The 21,802-nt window shown below is 38.2% G+C and overlaps 5 protein-coding genes and 1 pseudogene across 9 annotated transcripts; 3 read left to right on the top strand and 3 right to left on the bottom strand.

The window, feature by feature from the left end:
* The first annotated feature begins 105 nt into the window (after nt 1-105).
* LOC111470149 (RING-H2 finger protein ATL33-like) lies at nt 106-1,018 on the top strand. Its single transcript, XM_023115650.1, has one exon. It carries the CDS (start codon nt 218-220, stop codon nt 767-769), a length of 552 nt encoding a protein of 183 aa, XP_022971418.1. The 5' UTR covers nt 106-217; the 3' UTR covers nt 770-1,018.
* An 835-nt stretch (nt 1,019-1,853) lies between these two features.
* LOC111470233 lies at nt 1,854-4,974 on the top strand (annotated as a pseudogene).
* Nucleotides 4,975-9,570: 4,596 nt separating this feature from the next.
* LOC111470157 (dof zinc finger protein DOF2.4-like) lies at nt 9,571-10,995 on the bottom strand. The gene is made up of 2 exons (XM_023115661.1): nt 10,874-10,995; nt 9,571-10,747 (listed from the first exon to the last, which is right to left on the bottom strand). The coding sequence occupies exons 1-2, from the start codon at nt 10,922-10,924 to the stop codon at nt 9,779-9,781; spliced, it is 1,020 nt and encodes a 339-aa protein (XP_022971429.1). The 5' UTR covers nt 10,925-10,995; the 3' UTR covers nt 9,571-9,778.
* A 1,062-nt stretch (nt 10,996-12,057) lies between these two features.
* LOC111470135 (H/ACA ribonucleoprotein complex subunit 4-like) lies at nt 12,058-14,086 on the bottom strand. Its single transcript, XM_023115634.1, has one exon. The coding sequence runs from the start codon at nt 13,996-13,998 to the stop codon at nt 12,250-12,252; it is 1,749 nt and encodes a 582-aa protein (XP_022971402.1). The 5' UTR covers nt 13,999-14,086; the 3' UTR covers nt 12,058-12,249.
* A 1,957-nt stretch (nt 14,087-16,043) lies between these two features.
* Nucleotides 16,044-19,079, top strand: LOC111470249 (putative E3 ubiquitin-protein ligase XBAT31). Its single transcript, XM_023115803.1, has 8 exons — nt 16,044-16,518; nt 16,585-16,644; nt 16,739-16,810; nt 16,883-17,004; nt 17,106-17,240; nt 17,318-17,425; nt 17,549-17,822; nt 18,431-19,079. Exons 1-8 carry the CDS (start codon nt 16,336-16,338, stop codon nt 18,785-18,787), a joined length of 1,311 nt encoding a protein of 436 aa, XP_022971571.1. The 5' UTR covers nt 16,044-16,335; the 3' UTR covers nt 18,788-19,079.
* A 48-nt stretch (nt 19,080-19,127) lies between these two features.
* Nucleotides 19,128-21,299, bottom strand: LOC111470251. Of its 5 annotated transcripts, XM_023115808.1 has the most exons (5): nt 21,182-21,299; nt 20,952-21,060; nt 20,723-20,872; nt 19,441-19,507; nt 19,128-19,271 (listed from the first exon to the last, which is right to left on the bottom strand). In XM_023115808.1, the coding sequence occupies exons 2-5, from the start codon at nt 20,961-20,963 to the stop codon at nt 19,135-19,137; spliced, it is 366 nt and encodes a 121-aa protein (XP_022971576.1). In that variant the 5' UTR covers nt 20,964-21,060; nt 21,182-21,299; the 3' UTR covers nt 19,128-19,134. The 5 variants fall into 5 exon arrangements, 4 of the variants coding, with proteins under 4 accessions (XP_022971576.1, XP_022971577.1, XP_022971574.1 ...); XM_023115809.1 differs by having other exon boundaries at nt 19,128-19,268; nt 20,952-21,299; XM_023115806.1 differs by having other exon boundaries at nt 20,952-21,299.
* Between the last annotated feature and the right edge of the window lie 503 nt (nt 21,300-21,802).

Below are 21,802 nucleotides of genomic sequence, written 5' to 3' on the forward strand. Positions count from 1 at the left end.
GCCATTCTTTTAAACATTATCATAAAAAAAGAATTGAGATGATTGGTTGATGAGTGATAAAATTCATTTTTTTTTTTTTTTATATTTTCTTAGGACAAAATTAAAGAAAAATCATTATCAAACAATAATCCAACAAATCCAAATAAAAATAATAAAAATTCCAATTTTCTAATTAAGCTCTTACACGATAAGAATCCCCTCCCACCTCTCCTCCGCCATGGACCCCATCACCACCGTGATGAATCGACCAACGTCGCCGTTCCCCTCCCCTCGTCGGACCGTTGCTTTCTCTCCAATCGAGTTCATCCTCGCCCTCGTCGCTGTTATCATCATCCCCGCCCTTGTCTACTCCTTCTTCATCGCCATCAAGTGCTCCCCCAATCTCCTCCGCCTCTGGCCGCGGAGATCTGCCAGGCTATCCGGCGCCGCCGTCACCATGGTGGCTGTGAATCGTATTTCTAATGATGTGGCGGCGGCTGTTATGTACAACAAGGACCAGCACTGTAAGGAAGTCGGTAACGAGTGTCCTGTGTGCCTATCGGCGTTCGCCGACGGCGAGAAGGTCCGGCAACTCGCCGCCTGTAAACACTCTTTTCATGTAGATTGCATCGACATGTGGCTCTATTCTCACCCCAATTGCCCTGTTTGTCGCGCCACCGTCGCCATCGCCGTTAAACGGCCGATTAACAACCGAGCACCGCCGCGGCCAGCGGCTTCTAGGAACGACGATTACCAGCAAGGTCTGCCGGATGCCGGCAATTTAGTTTGAAAATTCTTCTTCTTCTTCCACGTAGAGAGATTCCGATTGCTGCAATATCGAACCACATCGAAAATTATTTCCAGAACTGGTCTCGATTTCGTGAAATTTTGTGGAAAAAGTCCGATTAAATGGGTCCCGATTTCATATAATTTTGAAATTTGGATTGAATTTGATTCAATCCAAATCGCAAAAGGCTGTTTCTTCTTGGTGTTACACGTGTTGACATTATATTTCATTTTCCACTTTAGCTTTAATTAATCATAAATGCCAAGATATAATTTCTATCTTATTGAATACATACCATTGAAAATGTTGGAATATTTCTAACTTTATTATTTAGATAATTCCAATTATTTATTTTAATTAATCCAGTTTAATCTTAGACATAAATCAGGTTACTGTTAGATATAAGTTAACTCCTAACTTATGTAAACTAAATATCAATTTTTATAATCGAAACCATTTCATCACCTTAAAACTGATTGATATAATTTAATTTGATCTCGCTAAGGTTCGCAGTTTTGTGTTCATGTTATCCGCGTGGTTGTTTACCTATCTTTGGAGCACGATAACTCAATCACATATATTTAGTATAGTAGCTACTGTACATTGGGCCCCCAAGAGAGGGTGGATTGTGAGATCGTACGTCGGTTAGAGCGAGGAACATAACATTTTTTATAAAGATGTGAAAATATCTCCCTAATAAACGATTTTTAAAATCTCGAGAGAACGTCCGTAAGGGAAAGCCCAAATAAGACAATATCTACTAACGGTGAGCTTGAACTGTGTCAATAAGGACGTTGAGCCCTAGGGTAGATTGTGAGATCCCACATCAGTTGGAGGCACGGTGTGCGAGCGAGGACGTTAGGCTCGGAGTGGAGAACAATACATTAGTTAAGAGTGTTAAACCTAAACTCGATTAAATTTGAACAGAACTGATCACTCGATCTTTTGAACACGAAAATTTAAAGTCAAAGTCAAATTTATTTTATCAAAATTTTTCATAAAATTAATAAAGTCAACATATTTTTTACATGGAAATTAAATGCTCGAATGAAGTACAATATTGTGTGACGAACATTTTAAATTTCTTTGGAAGGTCATATTTTTCCCTCTTCAATTTTATTTTACATCAACGGAGTCTGCCACTGACCATTGCCGCCGACAGCACACTTTCACCTTCCGACCTTTTTCTCAAGCATCAAAATCTTCAAATTCACCCATAAAGCCATAAAAAACCGTATCAATTTTCATCTACTTAGGGTTCAAGTTCAACAATTCGATTCAGCTTCCTCTGAGTTGCAACTGCAGATCGAGGTTTAGGGTTTAAGCTCCGGGCAACCAGTTTGCATCAGTTCGTCTTCCGATATCGCATTCCAAATTGATGTTAGGAAGTTCAAATGAAGAAGATTCACAATCCCTATTATCCAGATCGGAAATGGCTGATGCCATTGGCTGTATTTTTCTTGCTCTTTCTGGTATTCGTTCTGATTGTTACTTCCGGGTACCCTAAATCTTCTTCCCATGGCGCAACGAGATTCGTACTAGACTCCAATGACAATGAAAGGCTGGAGTTAGGGCTTCCGCCATTGCCGAGATTTGCGTATTTGATATCAGGAACGAAAGGAGATGGCGGATCGATGAGGCGGCTTCTTCAGGCGGCATATCATCCGAGGAACTACTATCTGCTACATCTTGATCTGGAAGCTTCGGATTCCGAGAGACTCGAACTAGCGAAATACGTGAAGTCGGAGAGCGTATTGAGAGAGTTCAGGAATGTGATGGTTGTAGGAAAGGCCAATTTGATCACTGATAAAGGTCCAACTATGATTGCTTCTACGCTTCAGGCGATTGCGATATTGCTGAATCGCGCTAATGATTGGGATTGATTCATTAATCTAAGCGCCTCTGATTATCCTCTGGTCTCGCAAGACGGTAGTTTCTTTAGCTCATGAGGTCTTGGTGTTCAATTCACAATCTAGTTGAGATCTTGTTGCTTTAGATATGTGCCTCACTTGAATTAGAGAAATTTTCTCTTGGTATCATATGATTTCCTATCAGCAACCATCTGTTTAAACTTTTGCTGACTTGATTCTTGATTATCTGTGGCTATATTTTCAAAAACTCATATATCATTCAGTTGCTAGATTTTAGGATACATGTTATGATCTTGCTCGCCAGTTGCATTACCTTCCCAAAAATTAGAAGAAAGTTCAACTGAACTGTTCTGTTCTGGCTGCAGATTTGTAAAATCATGTTGCAAGAACTCATAAATTCTTGTTTTTCTGTCATCTCTGATCTTTAGGAGGAAGAATTGAATTTGCAGTGTGATTCATTCAACTGTTTATATGTTTGTGTTCCAGATCTTTTGCATGTATTCTCCTTCTTGCCAAGGGATTTGAACTTCGTTGAGCACTCAAGTAATCTTGGTTGGAAAGAATAAGCCCGCTCCTCGCAGTGCATCGCTATTCACAAATATCCCTTTGGATATGAACATTATTATCTAAATTGTTTCATGACTGATCTAGGGACTTTGGGAGCAAAGACTATAATGATAGATCCTGGCTTATATCTTGCAAAGAAATCTGGAGTGTTTTGGGCAAAAGAGCGAATGTCGATACCGTCGTCGTTCAAGCTATTTACAGGTAAGGCTGTTCCTATGATCCTATATAACATTTTTCATCCACCATTTGGTTGGTTTGCTATTCCTGACATTTCAATCATAATAATGTTCAATGAGATATTAACCGTGCTAGACTCGAGTCAATGAGATGGAGAATTAACATTAGCAGATTTCTGGTTTTCATTGGGTGACATAAAATTTAGAAGTTTGAACATTTGATTTAGATATTCTTCAAAGTATGTTGAGAATTATTGGGAGAAGAGTCCCACATCGGCTAACTAAGGGGTTGATCACGGGTAAGGAATACATTTCTATTGATATGAGACCTTTTGGGGAAACCAGAAGCAAGTGGACAATATCAACATGGTATCAGAGTCATGCTTTTTAACTTAGCAATGCTAATTGAATTCTCAAATATCAAACAAAGAAGTTACTAGCCTCGAAGGTGTAGTCAAAAGTGACTCAACTGTCGAACAAAGGTTGTACTTTGTTCGAGGGCTCCAGAGAAGGAGTCGAGCCTCAATTAAGGGAAGGTTGTTTGAGGGCACCATAGGCCATATGGAAGGCTCTATGGTGTACATTGTTCGAGGGGAGGATTGTTGAGAATTGTTGAGAGAGGAATCCTCTATCGACTAGTTAAGAGGTTGATCATAGGTTTACAAGTAAAGAATACATCTCTATTGATATGAAGTCTTCCACGAGAACTTATGCTCAAAGTGGACAATATCATATCATTGTGGAGGTCCGTGATTCCTAACACAAACTAATATACTCTGATATTGAAAGCTATTTGCCAGGATCTTCATGGGTGGTTCTCACGAAGCCATTTCTGGAATTTTGCATATGGGGATGGGACAATATCTCCCTCGCACTCTCCTCATGTACTACACCAATTTCTTGTCTTCATCGGAGGGTTACTTTCACACTATCATTTGCAACCACAAAGACCACCAAAACACTACGGTGAACCAAGACTTGCATTATACGAAATGGGACAATCCTCCGAACCAACACCCGATTAATCTATCGTCCGAACATTTCATCGACATGGTCCAAAGTGGTCTCCTTTTTGCACGAAGCTTTGCTGAGCATAGTTCGGTACTTAACAGAACCGACGAGGAACTTTTAAAGAGGGCAAAGGGGCAGTTCACACTGGGTGCCTGGTGCGTGAGGAACTCGAACTCGAACTCGAACTCGAACTCAATCTCGGAGAAGGGTCCTTGTGTGGCCTATGGCAGTCCCCATGATGTTAAACCAACCAGCAGCTCGAAGAGGGTGGAAAAGCTTCTGATGAAGCTTCTTGATCATGAAAACTTCAGACCCAGCCAATGTGTGAGCCATCAGCCATAGGGCAGAGTGATTCCTCTGTACAGTTACTTGATGTTAAATATAAAATATTATTTGGGCTAGGCCCAAAGGTCTTGTAAGTTGGGCCCAACTAACGTACTTGGGCTTTGAATGTTGAAGTCGTTGTCATGGCTTTAATTGTCGTTCGGCCATTCCATTTGTTGTCGTTCTACGATTCATTGAAGAAATGTCTTTGCTTTTGGTCTTGTCGTTTGCCAATTCTAATCCAAAAAGAAATTTTAATATTCTTTCCTTTTCTTTCCTTTTCTTTTAAGTGCTCCACGTAAGCATCCATATTACCTAAAATAATTTTTTTATTTTTTTTAACAATGATTGAATCTCCCACCGAATCAAAATTCATAGTTTTGATGAATTTAAGTTACTCTTTTAATCCACGTCAACAAATATGTGTGGAATAGAACGGTTGCTTAACGATTTGGGCAACAGAGTCTTTCACTCTCACTATCGTTCGATTTGAGCATGCAAGTAATTGAGAGATTCGTCGAAGGACTTAGCTGCACACAAGGGCTCTTGAAGGATTGTTGTATTTTCAACCATGGTTGTCAGAATCTCGATCATCAAAATCTAGGTTGTTCTCAAAACGAGGAAAAAAAAAAAGTCTAGTAAAAATCTAACTTCATAGCTATTACTGTGAGATCCCATATTAGTTGAAGAAGAGAACGAAATATTTTTCATAAGGGTTTGAAGGATTCATCTCCTTAATACATGCGTTTTATAACTGTGAAGCTGACTAAGACGGACAATGGATTTGGCTATTAAAATTACGACTATATGTTCATTATGATCAAAATATGGTGAAATAAGAGTCCCTCGATAATGGGTTGCTTTTAAAACTTTTGAATCTTTGGTTTAAAAAGATTGACCCAAAAGGTTTAGTTTGAATGAAATTGTTGATTCATATATATTTTGCAAAGGAATCCAAAGAGATGGACAAAGTTTATGTGTGAAGGAAGGAACTATTGCAAAGATGATTCCTTTTTGACAAACCCATTTCAAAATTCACATCAATTTCTTTTCCTTTTTTATTTATTTATATATATTATTATGTCCGATTCAGATTTGAATCTCGAATCTTAAGCTTAAAATAAAACCCGTGAAAAAAATGCCTCTTTCATTCTAATCTTATTATTCTACTTTCTATTTTATCGAACACAGACTTATTTCCACTTCTAATTTATTTTCTTCGTTCGAGTTTAACATACTTAACCGAAGAAAAAGACGAGATCGAATATGATCGAAAATGCAAAATTTGGTGAATGTGATGTTTAATTGGGAATCTCAAATGTGTATGGGCCATGGTTGCATGATTGAATTCATGTGGGAGAACGTGAGAACTTGAGCATAAATCCTTCATTCTTCTCTCTCTTAATTCCAAGATTTTCAAGAGAGATAATATGCGTATATCTTTTGTGTGGATCTACTCTTTTATTTAGTATCTAATCTATACCTTTATTAGGGTTTAAAATGACCCTAAGTTCCTGTTTTATTTCGTGAATAACCAACGTAGATTATCGAGAGAATGTTGGAGACCTACCAAATACAAAAACCATAATCTGTAAGTAAATAGATTCCTATTTGAATAATGAATACCCAGATGGATAAGTTCACACTGACCGGTCAATTTTGAGATTTAATAGTACTCGAGTTGTATCCTAAACCTATCATCCTCTTCGAAGAAAATAGATTAGTCACATTGTTTCACTAATGTCTAGTAAACTAATCACTCCTTTAGAGAGAAATACGACACGAACATAGATTAAAAGTGTGGGTAAGGTAACGTTAAGATTTTGCTTAGAATTTCGAGTCATTTCTCCGATACTTTTCCTCCCTTTGGACGCTCATTAAATCAAGGTTTGTTTCAAAGATATAATTATGAGAGGTTCGTTTTTTAATTTTAATTAATTTCGTCTCCTCTACCAACCGACCAACCACGAGATTTTCTCGTAAAACTGTAGAAAAAAAAAGAGGAAAAAAATTAAAATTATAAAAAAAAAAAAAAAAAAAAGTTAGTTTTCCAGAGTGTGTTGGTTGAATGTGAGAGCTTTATTCGTTGTTAGTAAGAACCCTCGATTGTTGCAAAAGCTAAATCCAAACACCCCTCCAAGATTCCTCTTTTTTTTTTTTTAATTTTTTTTAAATAAATAAATATATTTATATTATATTTATAATATGACACCTAAAAATAAAAGATATTTTCAGCTTTTTGCATGGCTACATCCAAGATTTCGTATAAATTATAGGCTAAAAAGCTAAATATTCAAAATTTTCATCCTCACTTAAAAATTAATTTACTTAAAATAAAGAAAATTATTAAATAAATAAATAAATATAGTTTTATTGTATTTATAATATGATATCTAAAAATAAAAGATATTTTCAGTTTTTGCATGGCCACATCGAAAATTTCCTATAAATTATAGGCTAAAAAGTTAAATATTCAAAAAATTTATTTTCAATTAAAAATTAATTTAGCTAAAATAAAAAATAAAAATAGTGTTAATGGATGAGTTCAAGATTTAATTTGCATGCATGTGAAAAATAAATTAATTTAATTAATATCTCTTGTGAAAATAAACAATATAATTTTTTTGAAAAATTAATATAAAAATAATAATAAAAGAAAGAACAGTAAAAACTAAAAAAGAAAGCAACTTAGATTCAGCTTTAAACTCAATGCTGGCTTTTGACTACTACCTTTTTTAAGTAATGCACAAAAATAAAAATAAAAATAAAAAAAATAGTACTATTTAATCTCACAAAAATTAATAAAAATTGTACTATTTATTATTATTTTTAAAAAATTTTATAAAAAAAAAAAAAAAAAAAAGAATTAAGAATAAAAATGGAAATGGAAATGAAAAGATGGAATGTTGAGACGGGGTCCGTGCAGGGGAGTGGTACTGTGTACTTTGTGTAATTTGAGTGAGTTTAGGGAATTTTATGTAATAATTGAGGAAATTAGGACGTGGAGAAAAATACGGGGGGCCATTTTTGTAAGTTTCTGTAAAAATGTGTAATTTTACGCAGTCGAAAAGTGCGTGCAATTCAAACATGGGAGCTAAAACTGGGCCCGCTGTAATACTGACAAAACAGAGATTTGTCGCCTTGTGATGCGTGATCTAACTACACCTCTCAAGCGCGTGTAATTCTCTTTTCTCACTCACACTTTAGCGGAGAGCGCGTGGGGTTTCATTTTGATGACTAAATTCCCAATCTTTTTTTTTTTTTTAGAATAAAAAATTCATCTTCTTATTTATTTCTCCTTTATTCCTATTTTCTATGTGTATAATTGATAATTATTTTGTATAAAATAAAAAAATATTGATAAATTGAATTTTAAAAAATTAAAAATTTTAATTTCTAATAAGAAAATGTACTTTAGTTAGAGTGCTAATCATTTGGGTTGCACTAAGCCAATTAATACACACCGTTTCATTGGCATTGATGCAGGCCAAATTATTGGGACAATGACTACCAAATTTGAGAATTATATTTATAAATTCTTATTTATTTTTAATTCCAAAATCTTATGTCATAATGATGGCAAGTATAAGCGGGGTCGACGTTTTGGTCAATATCGACAATCTCGAGAACTAAACTAATAACATCTATATATATGAATGGATCAAACCCTAATGAACGAACACATGAATCATGCTAAGTCTAAGCCTCAATTTGAACCCGTAAATTTGATACTAGGATGGTTCGAGATCTCTTTAATCGATCATAATCCAGATAATAATCAATAAACTCGAACGAAGTTTGTCAAATCTAAGATTACGTTCACCAACTCTTTCGAGAATTAAAATTTGCTGAGTTCGAAGTAATCGCCAAAACAAGCAACATAGGTATGGAGCTCTAAGTCATGCTCTCTAATTTTGGTTGTTGTAATAGCAAGTACTAACCCATGACTAAAACGCACCGTTTTTTGTACTTTTTACCTTTGTGTTCACTCAACTCTAAGTGAAGTTTGGAGATTGCTTTAACTAAATGCTTTCCCTCTTAGGGATAACTAATGTTCATCTCTCTTGATAAAGTTCGGCTCGGCAGTTAAGGTAGGTCTCTAAAACCATGGTTCTTGTCTCTCTCCTCGGAGCTCGTCCATTCTTTGGATGATCTCTTGTTCTCATGTTCGAGTGTTTGTTCGTCGTTTAGGTCGATACCCTAATTGAAAAACGTCGTTCTGATTCACATAACGAGTTTCTTATATGTACGAAAAAGATTAAGATAATAAGTTCGGAAATAGGTTGAAAAATGGCAAGAGAAATGAAAAGTGCCCCAAAAAATAAAAAAGACTTGCCTTTGTTTTACTACGAACCCTTTGTCTAGAATGAAGATAAACCATATAGACTTTTATGGGAACGTTTTAAACAAATAAAAGCTTTAAAAAGGGCTTTTACTTCAATCACGGTCAATCTTACGATTTTAAAACGCGTCTACTAAGAAAAGGTTTTTACACCTTTATAAACAATATTTCGTTCCCCTCTCCAGCCAATGTGAGACCTCACATAATCCCACATATAAAATAGAATGAAGAACATGTTTCGGTGTTGATGTTGTCGTTTTATAAAATATTTATGTAGGTATCTGTAAGCTTAAGTCCACCGTTAGCAGATATTGTCCTCTTTGGGTTTTTCCTTTCATGCTTTCTCTAAAGACGGTAAGATATTGTCCTCTTACAAAGGGTGTTTCGGTCTCCTCTCCAACTAATGCAGGATATCACAGTATCCTTAAATCTAATGATTATAAGACTATTATGTTTAAACGATCATTGTGTGAATATTGAAAGCATGCATTTTGAGAAATTGATATCAAAGATTAAGGAACAAACAAACATAATCTATCCATATGGTCATAAAATGGTCTCATTTCTCATCCACAACTTCAATCCTAACTACTAAAACTAAACAAAATAGGAAAAAAAAACCCAAAAAATATATGATTTTTAAAAGAAAAAAAAGAAGCACCATATTGTTTTAGGGTTTTGGCTGATGATGATGGCACACATGAAGAACTAAATAACATTTCTATAATGGGTTTCTTGTTGAAGATGAAGAACTGAAGCCAGAAAGATCCGACCATGCCATTGATCCACCGCTCCAATATTGTTCATTCCCAACAAATTGCCTTCCAATGTTAGCTTCATGATTTGGGGTTCCTTCCATTTTCACTGAATTTCCCATTTGGGTTAAATTCCTTGATACTGATGGTAATTTTGGTCTCATTTGCCACCCCGACCCATCGCCGCCGCCGCTACTACCGCCGTCGAAAGGGTCGAGGCTCGACAAGAAGGGAAATTGGGGAGCTTGTTGCTGGAGCCGCCATTGTTGGTCAAATCCCAAGAGAGATCCTATACTTGTTCCTCCAGCTAAATTAGTGTTACCCAATTGGAAACTCAGGTCGTCGCCGGCTGCGGCGGCGGTGGCAGGAGCTGAGAGTACGCCGCCGCCGCCGTAGTTGAAGCCTCCGATGTCGAAGTCAGTGAGTTGTTGGTGGTGGTGGTGGAGGAGAGGAGCGAAGCGGTGTGGTGGGATCTGTGGGGAAAGTCCACTATTATTGGAAGCTATTGCACTTGATGAGGAATTAGCTGAACCGCTAGTTTGTTGTTGCCGGTCTGAACTAACCGGGGGCGATTTAGAATTTCTCCCTTTACTTCTTTTGTTCCTCCGACAACCGCCCCCGACCGGGACGTTCCTCAGAGCGCCACCTCTCGTCCAGTACCGTCGGCAAGTCTTGCAAAAGTGGCGAGGTTGAGTTAGGCTATAATTGTTGAAGTAACAAAACTTTGTGTTGGTTGATTCACATCTTGGGCACTTCAATGTAGCATAAGGCATGGGAATATTAGCCAATCGAGCTCGCTCCGCCATGGAACCGGGCCGGATGGAACCGCCATGAGGTGGTGGTGGCGGTGGAGGAGGAGGAGGCGGAGGAAGCTGAGAAGTGGGTGCAGAGGTAGTAGTAGTAGTAGTAGTAGTTCCCAGTTGATGGGAAACTTGCTGAGCAAAGAAAACAGTAAGGGAATGAAATCAAATATGTGAAGAATATTGAAGAACAAAATGGAGGAATATTAATGTTTTATTTGATTTAATTTTATTAATTGAAAAAGAAAAGAAAAGGGTTACCTGTTGCCAATTAGAAGGATGAAGATAAGCAGGAATGGATGAAAAATTCATGGCGTTTTTCTGGGTTTTCTTTCTCTTTTGTAAAGGTTGATGGGGTTTTGTTTGGGAGAGATAAATAGTGGAGAATCACATCAAATAAAGGAATTAACTTTTTTTTTTTAATATATATATATATATATATATATATATATATATATATACACTTTTCTCTTGTTTTCTATTGCTTTTTAGGGCATTAGGGATGATGTTTCTTAGTCCATAAGCTTCTTTTGATCCTTTTCTTTTTCTCTCTCATCACTATTTGCTTAAGAAACACCAAATTACATATTATTTTTTTCTTTTAATTTTGGGGAAAATTTATTTAAGAAATTGGTGTCGGTATTGACCAACTTAATGTTATTTTAGAGACGATTCAGGGCTATATACCGTCGTGTACATTTAATGGTAGTGTGTAGTGAAGGGTTGTTGTTTACGAACTTTGAATTTTTGTTTTTTTTTTTTTAAGATCATAATTATAAGAGGTTGGATTGGGGCTTTTGTGGTGAAGGACAGTCTTCTTTTATGTATTTTTTTGCATTGGAATATAAGTGGGGTCCTTCAAGACTGTGATGGTTGGGGGAAATGGGGTTGGTATCTAAGAAACGACGCCGTATTTATGAAAAGGCAAAAGTTTAATGAACAAAAGAGGGTAAAAATTGAAGCAAATTTTTGTAAGAAAGAAAAATTGTTTGCTTGCTTGTTGAAGGCCATGAAAAGGAGTTTGGACTTCGATGTGCCAATTCAATGTTACCTTTTAAAAAATTTAGTAGCGAAAATTTTCAAATTTTACCGATTTAAAAAATAAAAGAAACGAGACTAATGAAAGCACGTACATGGAGTATATAAGTGCTGACAAATGTTCGACTTCCATACATTTAAGCTCGATGGTTGAGTTGACTTTAAAAAGAAAATGACCCAAGTCAATTTAGACTAATATTTGTTGGAAGCTAAGCTACATTCATGATACACGTACATTAATTTATGAGAATGCAATAGCGTTTAAAAGCAAATGGGATCACTCTTAGGCCCAAAACAAAAGCCCAATGGATCCCTCTCAGGCCCAATATGTTCATAGATGTTAGCCAATTTCCTGCTTCCAGCCTTGAGGGGTTCTTGATAATCGAGCATCATTAGGGGCTTGCAAAAGATGGAAAGATCGACATGAAATCCAGAAGGGAATAGCAGCAGCAGCAGCAAGGAAGTTTTGGTAAGAACAATCGAACAGCCTACCATACCATTTTGTGTTTAAGCAAAAATTCTACAGAAAATGCATAGAAAAGATGTTGCAAAATCTAGAAACTGAAATAGATGATGGCCTTACAATCTAGAAACTAAAACTACATCTTTCTTATTCGTCTGGCTTCTTCTTTGTTCTTCTTTTTCTTCTCACTCCCCCCATCAACATGCCCATCTGCTTCGCCATTTTGAGTATCATTTCCGGACTCCTTGTCTTTCTTCTTCTTCTTCTTCTTCTCCGACTTCTCTGTCTCCGGTGTACCCGCTTCTTTTGCATCCTTGTCTTTCTTCTTCTTTTTCTTCTCTGGTTTCTCAGCTTTTTCATCATCTGAAGCTTCTATGCCTCCCTTCTCTTTATCTTTCTTCTTCTTTTTCTTCTCTTTCTTCCCGGATTCTTCAACTTCTTCAGCTTCCTCGGCCTTTTCACCTTTCAGTTTCTTAGCAGGAGCTGCAGCTTCTGTTTCCTCGTCGTGTTTCCGCTTCTGCCCTACACCATCTTTTTCCTCATCAGCTGCAACGTTCTGCTTTGGAGTGGCAGTATCGGAAGCGAACACGCTTGCAACCAATGAATCCCCACCAGTAGGCAAAACCAAATTCCTCAGCCACTCTTGAGGAGTGTTCTCATTTGGTTTTCCATGCTTATCCAACTTCCCTTCTCCAATAAGCTTCTTCTTCATTGATGCCCTTGGACCTAGTCCCCATTTCCTTGGGTAAGTATCACGATCCATCACAACCCTTTTGATCTTTGCAACAATGCCATGATCACAAGTTGCCATCACAGAAGTGGTCATCTCAGCAATACCAAGAGCAATGGCTTCACCCTTGGTGGTCATAAGTACAACTTCTTCCCCAACTTCAATATCATTCTCAAATCTCAACAGCCCTGGAATCATTAACTTAGCACCATAACAAATAGCATTAACAGCAGAATCCTTGACAACCAATCTTTTATAGCTTGTCAAAACCACCTCAAGAGGCATAATTACCCTCCTCAGGTAACTCTCATCCTTGAAATTATCATAAACCCATTGAGCATCCATAACATCATGCATTGTAACCATGTTATCCTTCTCACCCAAAATCCCAGACCTCACCCTCCTAAGTTCTTGCATATGCCCTCCAACACCAAGAATGAGACCCAAGTGCACACACAACGTTCTAACGTAAGTTCCAGCCTCACAAGAAATCCAAAACACAACCAAATGTTTATCAGCATCATATTCAAGAAGCTTACTCTCATATATAGTCCTAATCCTAAGCTGTCTTTTCACAGCCGATATCAAAGGCGGCCTCTGAAACACAGCTCCAGTGAGCGTCTCCAGAGCCCGAGCCACCTTAGCAACATCGGGCACAGCAGAATGCAAACGAGCAACACACACATACTCCTTACCAGCACCCTGTTGCGACTTCACGAGCCGCGTGGCTCGATCAATGCACACAATCAAATTACCAGTAACCTTCGGATCCAGTGTACCACTATGACCCGTTTTATCAACCCGAAGAATCCGTTTAATCCAAGCCACAACCTCGTGCGACGAAGGATTCGCCGGTTTATCAAGGTTGAGAATACCATACCTGATGTAGTCAATCAGAGGCCGCTTCAGAGGAGAGAAACCAGACGGTAAAGGAGTGTAGTGTCCAGTACGTACATTGAGACGGTCGTAGTTCTTCAGAAGAATAGGCCATTGAGATGTATCCACCGGAGGAGTAAAACTTTGCGGCTTGATCAAAAAGTCGGCAACGTCCTTGAGCGGCTGCTCGTCGGAAGCTACCACTGGTGAAACTTCTTCATCCTTGCTCCGATGCTTCTTCTTCTTCTTCTCCGAACGAGAAATCTCAACATCCGACATGGCTGAACTTCAGAAACCTTAACAGTAAGCTGCGAGACTGCAGACTCCAACGAAGTGACGAAATGGTTTTTCTAGGGTTTTAGAGGACACGAACATATAAGACAGCCAATGATTTTAGACGCTGATGGTGATCTGTATGGGCTTATTGGGCCTCTACTCCGTATTGGGCCTGCAGTTTAGTTTTATTGGGCTCGAATAACAAACAATGAGGCCTACTTATGCAGTTGATATATGGGCTGAGGCTCGTTGGGCTCACATGGGCCTGGGCCCATGGGAAAAGCCGGCTAATACTTGGGGAATATATACGGTGCGGCCGTGCGTTACTTTTTACTGTACAGCCGTAAGAAATTGACCAATGAATGAAATAGCTTCTGAAAAGGGAAAGATGTGAACGAGGTTGATGCCTAAAATGGGGGAAATTGGTCTTACGTACAACAGTTTTCTGTCCAATAAAACAAAGGCATCATTATAATTAAAAGCACGTTTTATATTTCCTTTTTGAAAAGAAAAATCGGTGGAAAATGAATTTTTACCGAAATTAATTAATTAAGAGTTTTATTTATTATAATTTATAATCGTGACGATTAAATTTAATCAAGTAGCTAGCTTTACCACGGATCTTTACGATGACCCTACACCTTTAAGGTTACAATTTCTTGGATCTTTATCATGATTATACCTTCGAGATTTATAACTTATTTGCTAGACACTGAAGCCGCTGTGGCTACACCTTTGACAAATCTTTTGACATAGCTAAATTGAGATAAGAACGACATGACTCTAAGACAACTTATAGGAACGATGAAAATCTATGGTTATGCATAATATTATTTTTTAAATTCATTAAAAATGTCTCATATTGTGATGTTTTATTGATTGAGGAGGAGAACAAACCACAAATTATAAGGGGTGGAAACCTTCCCGTAGCAGACACATTTTAAAACCTTGAGGGAAGCTCAAAAGAGAAATCATAAAAATGACAATATCTGCTAGCAGTGGATCTTGGGCGTTACAAATAGTATCAGAGCCAGACACCGGACGATGTGTCAGCCTTTTCGCTGTTCTCCGAAGAGGGGTAGACATGATACGGTGTGCTAATAAGGACGCTGGGGCCCAAAGGGGGTGGATTTGGGGGCAGTCTCACATTGATTGGAAGAAGAAAAGAGTGTCAGCGAGGACGGTGGGCCCCAAAGGGGCATAGATTGTGATGTCCCACATTGGTTGGGGAGGAGAACAAACCACCCTTTATAAGAGTGTGAAAACCTTCTCCTATCAGACACGTTTTAAAGCCTTGTGGGACGGAAAAACTCAAAAAAAAAAAACAATATAGTTACACATAACATGAATATTTCTCTTCACTACCAATTTATTTTAGAGTAATGGTTAGCATTTATGTGACTTAATTTTCATTTTATTGAAACTTTATTTCCTAATTTAAGTACATTAATTTCGCAGAAACATTTAACTTCAGGATTCTATTGGTTGAAAGTTTAAAAACTCAAAGTTATTGCACACTTCACTAAAGTAAAATCGAGTATTTTACTTTAAGATCCTTGGATACTATTATTATTCATGTATGAGTGACACAGAATAATTCTCTGCACATACAATATTTTCTGACACCCTTTGTATTATTTTAAATTGATGGTTGTACTCATTTATATTTTGTACAGCTGCAGACGTAACTATTTATTTGGACTATAAATAAATGAATTTTCATTTTTTTAGTGAAAAAAAAAAAAGGATTTCATTGTAAATTTTGTTTATATGGGGTTTTCAAAGTTTTAAATGTTTGAATTAATTATAGGACGCGAAGGAGGTTTATTAAATTATATAAATTAAAAATTAATTAATTTAATGGCTGATTTTAAAAAATATCTCAAATTTATAAAGAAAAAAACCCCGAGTGCAAAAGTTGATTGGTTAAAAACAATAATAATAGTTGATTGAAATTCTGACAGTGACAGCATAAAAATAATATGGTGCATGGGGATGAGGAGATAATATAAAATAATAGGAAATGCCCAAAATATCCGACAATGACGCCAAAATCCAGAAAAAAGAAAAAGAAAAAGTATCTTCTTAAAGCCCACACGACGAAGTTGCCCGTTTCTATGGCGGGCAGGTTCAAATTACGAGGCCATTTCAATTCAATTCAATTCATTCATTCACTATCACATGCTCTCTTCCTTCTCATCCACGCCTGCAATTCCCCCACTCATCTCCATCTCCTTGTACGTCCGCCATTGAAGCCTGGTGAGTGAGCTTCGTCTCGAGCTCCTCTCCATGTTCTAGGAGGCCAGTTATTTAACTGGAGGTTGCAGAGTGAGGGGGGGAATGGGCCAGGGACTGAGCTGCGCGGACCGGCATGGAACTGGAGTCTTCTTCAGAGCTCTGCAGAACGGGGATGTGGAAGTTGTTCGAGCCTTGATGGAGATTGATTCCTCCATCTTACACCAAACAACCAAACATCAAGGACTATCTGCTCTACATGTAGCGGCTGCCAATGGACAGACCGATGTGAGTTTGAGTTGAAGTTCAAGAGACTTTCCTTCGTTTTTATTCATTGAGTATTTGTTGATGTAGATTCTTTCGATGCTCTTGGACTGGAATGTGAATCCGGACGTTCTGAATCGGCATAATCAGGTTTTTGTTTCGTTTGATCGAATGTGTGTGTTCAGCTCTTTTGGCAGTTCGATTCATCTTTCGATTGAACTGATCCTTGTTTTGGTTGATTTAGACTCCTCTGATGCTGGCTGCGATGAGCGGGAAGATAGCTTGTGTTCAGAGGCTGATCGAAGCAGGAGCTAATGTGCGTTTCTTCAGAAGTTTGTTTCTAATTTTGATGCAATTCTGCTTACCGGTGTTTGTTTGACATCCATAGATATTGATGTTTGATTCTACACATCGAAGAACCTGCTTGCATTATGCAGCTTACTATGGACATTCTGATTGCCTGCAAGCGATTCTCTCTGCTGCGCATACCACCCCTGTATCCGACTCTTGGTTAGTCAATTTACTCTTCTTCTTCTACTTCAAGCACATTTACTTTCGAGTATTGGCTTAATATGATGAGTTTTGAATTTGAATTGGATGGAAATGGGTAGGGGGTTTGCAAGATTTGTGAACATTAGGGATGGGGATGGCTCAACTCCATTGCATTTATCCGCCAGGCAGAGCCAACCTGAGTGTGTCCGTATCCTTCTTAGCAATGGTGCTCTTGTCTGTGTCTCCACTTGCAGGTATGAGGAATGATCTTTCATTCTTTCATTCTGAGTATATCCAGAGAATGATGGTTTATTGTGAATATGTTATGCAGTTGTCCAGGTAGTTCGCCACTCCATTTAGCTGCTCGTGGTGGTTCCTTGGAATGTGTTCGAGAATTGCTGGCTTGGGGAGCTGACAGATTTCAGTTCGACTCGTATGGGTAAGCTGAAAAAAAAAAAAAACTAGAGTTATCTCATGCTTTGCTTAAAACAGGCACAATTTAGAAGTAAACAATGGAACTCCTAATGAAGTTTTCTCAAGGTATCTGCTTGACCATTTGCAGGAGGATACCATTTACGGTTGCTTTAAAGCATAAGCATCAAGCTTGTGCAGCTTTGTTGAACCCTTCATCACCAGAACCTCTCGTCTGGCCTTCACCTTTGAAGTTAATCATTGAGCTACATCCAGATGCAAAAGTTTTGCTAGAAAAGGCCTTGATGGATGCAAACATGGAGAGAGAGAAGGCCATATTTAAGGAAACATTCGTCACACCTCCTTGTCCTTTCCAATCTGATTTGGACATTGATTCTGATTTAGACAATGATTTAGCATCTGAGGTAATTCAAACACACTTCATTTTGGGTTTTTTGTTGAATAATTTCAAGTCGGTGTCAATACATGAATGCAATGAATCTGAAAAAGATTTTGTAACAGTTCACTGCGAATAGATATTGTCCTCTTTGGACTTTCCCTTCCGTGCTTCCTCTTAAGGTTGTAAGCATCCGTTAGGGATAAGTTTCCACACCCTTATAAGGAGTGCTTTATTTTCCTCTCGAACCGATGTGGAATCTCACAATCCATCCCTTCGGAGACGAGCGTCCCCGCTTGCACACCGCTCTATGCTTGGCTCTTATACTATTTGTAATAGCCTAAACCCACCTATAGGAGATATTGTCCTCTTTCAACTTTTCCTTCTGGGCTTCCCCTCAAGGTCTTAAAACTCATCCGTTAGGGAGAGGTTTCCACCATTTATAAGAAATGCTCCGTTCCCCTCAACAACCGAGGTGGGATCTTACATATTCCCTCTCAATGTTCTAGTTTTACTTCTTGGGATACTGCTCTGTTGCTTATATTTCCATTTCTGTAATTAATTTGGTCGAGACTATAGCTCATAACTGTGTCCGCAACATTCTTACATCACTCGTTGATTCTATCATACGAACAGGCTAGCGATACAGAGTTGTGCAGCATATGCTTTGAACAGATATGCAATATTGAGGCTCAACCATGTGGCCATAGAATGTGCGCCCATTGCACATTATCTTTATGCTGCCATAAGAAGCCTAATCCAACTACAGCTTGTCCAACAGCCCCTGTTTGCCCCTTTTGCAGAGGCAGCATCACCCAGCTTCTCGTTGCTGAGGTGAAGAGTCATGACAAGGTAGACCAAGAGATTTCCCCCTTGAAGCTGAAGGGGTTGACAACGTCAAATTTCAATGAAGAAAACAGCAGCTTGAAGAGCTTATCTATCCTATTTGGGAAGTTGAGTGAACAAAATTCAGGGACATGTGTTAAGTCTTAAAAAAGGCCTTACCAGATGGATAATCCAGCTGATATGGCAACCTCAGATGTTTTTCCATCTGGGTATATAATTTTTACTTCACCTATAGAGCATCTATATTTGGATGTACTGAGGCTGGCCACAAATCTAAAGTATGCAAAGGCCGTGCTGTGCGATGTGGGCAAACATATGAGAAGGTTCGTTTGCCCGGAGTATAATTATCATTTTTTTTTCTCTATCATTGTCAGTTATTTACAACAGTTTCTCAAGCCGCTAAACTAGCAAAGATAGCAAATCTATACGGTCATTTGAAGTTTTTTCTTCTATCATATACTAACAGATACGAAACGATTAGCCATGGTTAATAGTTAAGATTTTATGGATTCAATCAAATGTAGTTCACTAACTTGGCAGTAAACAGACTGAATGTTGCAGCAACGACGAATGCCTCGATTTGTCTGCCCCAAACACGATCGCTGAATGATGATAATGATAAGTAAATCTCCTACAAATCAAATGGTAGAATGATACAAATGAGAATTTAACTTTTGACTTGCATCACTTTTTCATGAAGAAAAAGTTGCATTCAAACGTTACTGTATGAATCAAAGAAAGAATCATTTAAACAGTTGGCAATATAAACATGAATAGTAGAGGAATCGCTTGAGTGTTACCATCCTGAACATGTTCTCCATCTGATCTTCTGGTTCTCTTCGGCAACCGGTTCAAACAACACTGGAGCTACTTGATCATTGGAAAACAAAGAGTTTGTTTGAGAAGCAGGACGAATAGCGCGAGTAGTTGTTGGGTCCGTTCATTCTCGGGTTGTGAATTCTTTGATTTCTTGTCGCTCTCCTTTCTGTTTCAAGAGATTGCTCAAGTGAAGGAGAGCTGCTCAAGCTCACAGCATCATGGCGAAGTTTAATGCATAAAAATAAAGAGAACAATCACGGCTTGGATTTGTACTCCTTTTTGTCTTCAAATGTTTCCACCTTGTTTCCTTTTGTTGATCTTCGTGTTACCTCCAGAATGCTAGAGATACCAATGAGACTCCCAAGCGTGATGCTCTTGTCGTGGTAGAATAATCTAGTTGACTAAAAACCAATTACCTGATGCAATTTTGCAAAAACCATAGCCAGAAAAGACAATACCAGAGGATTTGGGGGGGGGGGGGGNGGGGGGGGGGGGGGGGGGGGGGGGGGGGGGGGGGGGGGGGGGGGGGGGGGGGGGGGGGGGGGGGGGGGGGGGGGGGGGGGGGGGGGGGGGGGGGGGGGGGGGGGGGGGGGGGGGGGGGGGGGGGGGGGGGGGGGGGGGGGGGGGGGATCTAGAGTTGAAACTTTGTAATTTCCACTATATAAGATGGCCATAATTGAGCTCCAAATAAAATAAATACACATATTGAAAAGGCTACCCTGTAACTTCAGTTCAATCCCTTCAGAGAAGTAAGACAAAGAAATATAGTCTTAACAGCGAGGCGATCCAATGCAAATCATTGAACTACAACTAAACTTTCATAAAAGTAGTAATTTAGTTTTTAAACTTTAATTTGTAACGATTTAATTTCCGTACATTGATAAGATTCAATGAAATTTCTTATGTAGTAGATCGATAAATTGATTAAGAACAAAATGTGTTTAGCTATGAATAAAATGTACCTGGTAAAAATTTGACGATATTTTTAATGGCTGTGATTAAATTGTCACAAAATTTAAAGAACTAAATTGTTATAAATTTTAGAATACAAAGTAATACAAATTCTACCAAAGTGTAGTTAATGTTTCCATGAAAGTTAGGTACCAACGGAATGAATTCTACAAAAATCAAGCATTATTCCAGTGTTTACCTGCACAAACCAAGCATAATGTTCTTCCATACGAATAATTTCCTAGCCTCTCTAACGCAAACACATACACTCGGATGAAAGAAAAACAGAAAAAGACATCGAAGTAAACAGACCTCTGTATCAAGATCTGAGGAAGACTCGGTGAAGGAGCTAGGAGAATGAGTTCGCAAAGTATTGAAAGAAAACAAAGCAGAGAGATCATGATGATTTCCCGCCAATCCAACTCTGGCGTTCATTAGCCGTAAGCCCGGCCATCCATCTTCCTACATTCACAATATCAACCGCAAAATTAGGGCAAAATTAAGCACTCAAAATTTCTACACAGAGAGAAGAGAGAGGTACCTGTTGAGCCATGCTTGAATCTGAAAGCAGCGAGTGGAATAATGTGCCAGGAGCAAAGCGGAGGGGATCAATTCAGAGTCTCATACATACGACGAAGAGTTCAATCCAACTGCCAATACGATTATCAAATTGAGGAGGAAGAGCAATAATTAAACGAAAGAAATCGACGAACCAGAATGGAGAAGGAACAAACGAGCGAAAACCGTAAATTATAGAGAACAAAAACGTACGATCGGTCTTGCAATATGCATCACATGGCTTTCAAACGACGCCATTGGCATTGGCCTTGCAAGATCACGCTCATTTGAACTGTGAAGGAATGAAGCTACTTTCAATGAAACAGACGGGAGCTGGTGGAGGGAAAGGACGTGGGAGAATAATTTCGTACTGCCATCCAATTTAAAGGTGATCTAATGACTATTATGCCCTCCCTTGTTTTGTTCTTCAGCTACTAGCCAACGGTTCAGTATGGTAATTTCAGTTCATCAACATTCAAAATACCTCTTACTTAAAAAACAAGGCATTGAGATTTCAATTCTAACATTTTTTTTATATAAAAAAAAATAACTTTATCTTTTGAATTAAAAATATACCTTCTGTTCTATTATTGTTACTATTATTATTAAATTAAAATTTGCCTATTAAGACTATTGGGCTAACTGCTTCCCATGAGCCCAGTTCATTGGGCTGTGGTGGGCCTATAAGATTTTGGGCTCTGTTTCCTATGAGCCCAGTTAAATGGGCTATTATTACAGTGCTCAACAAATCTGATCCAGAACAGGGAAGTTATTTAATTTTTATATAGTAAAAACTAGTACCTTCTTTTTCTTCTTTTTTTTTATTTTTTTTTA

Source organism: Cucurbita maxima, unplaced genomic scaffold, assembly GCF_002738345.1.
Source record: "Cucurbita maxima cultivar Rimu unplaced genomic scaffold, Cmax_1.0 Cma_Scf00043, whole genome shotgun sequence".
NCBI classification, from domain to species: Eukaryota; Viridiplantae; Streptophyta; class Magnoliopsida; order Cucurbitales; family Cucurbitaceae; genus Cucurbita; species Cucurbita maxima.

Coding starts and splice junctions, on each gene's coding strand:
- LOC111470149 (XM_023115650.1), top strand. CDS start 218: ATGGACCCCATCACCACCGTGATGAATCGACCAACGTCGCCGTTCCCC.
- LOC111470251 (XM_023115808.1), bottom strand. Junction 19,508..20,722: donor CCTCAGATCTTGATACAGAG/GTCTGTTTACTT, acceptor ATGATCAAGTAG/CTCCAGTGTTGTTTGAACCG. Junction 19,272..19,440: donor TGGAGAACATGTTCAGGATG/GTAACACTCAAG, acceptor TTTGATTTGTAG/GAGATTTACTTATCATTATC.
- LOC111470249 (XM_023115803.1), top strand. CDS start 16,336: ATGGGCCAGGGACTGAGCTGCGCGGACCGGCATGGAACTGGAGTCTTC. Junction 16,645..16,738: donor TTCTGAATCGGCATAATCAG/GTTTTTGTTTCG, acceptor TGGTTGATTTAG/ACTCCTCTGATGCTGGCTGC. Junction 17,426..17,548: donor TTTCAGTTCGACTCGTATGG/GTAAGCTGAAAA, acceptor GACCATTTGCAG/GAGGATACCATTTACGGTTG.
- LOC111470157 (XM_023115661.1), bottom strand. CDS start 10,924: ATGAATTTTTCATCCATTCCTGCTTATCTTCATCCTTCTAATTGGCAA. Junction 10,748..10,873: donor ATCCTTCTAATTGGCAACAG/GTAACCCTTTTC, acceptor TTCTTTGCTCAG/CAAGTTTCCCATCAACTGGG.
- LOC111470135 (XM_023115634.1), bottom strand. CDS start 13,998: ATGTCGGATGTTGAGATTTCTCGTTCGGAGAAGAAGAAGAAGAAGCAT.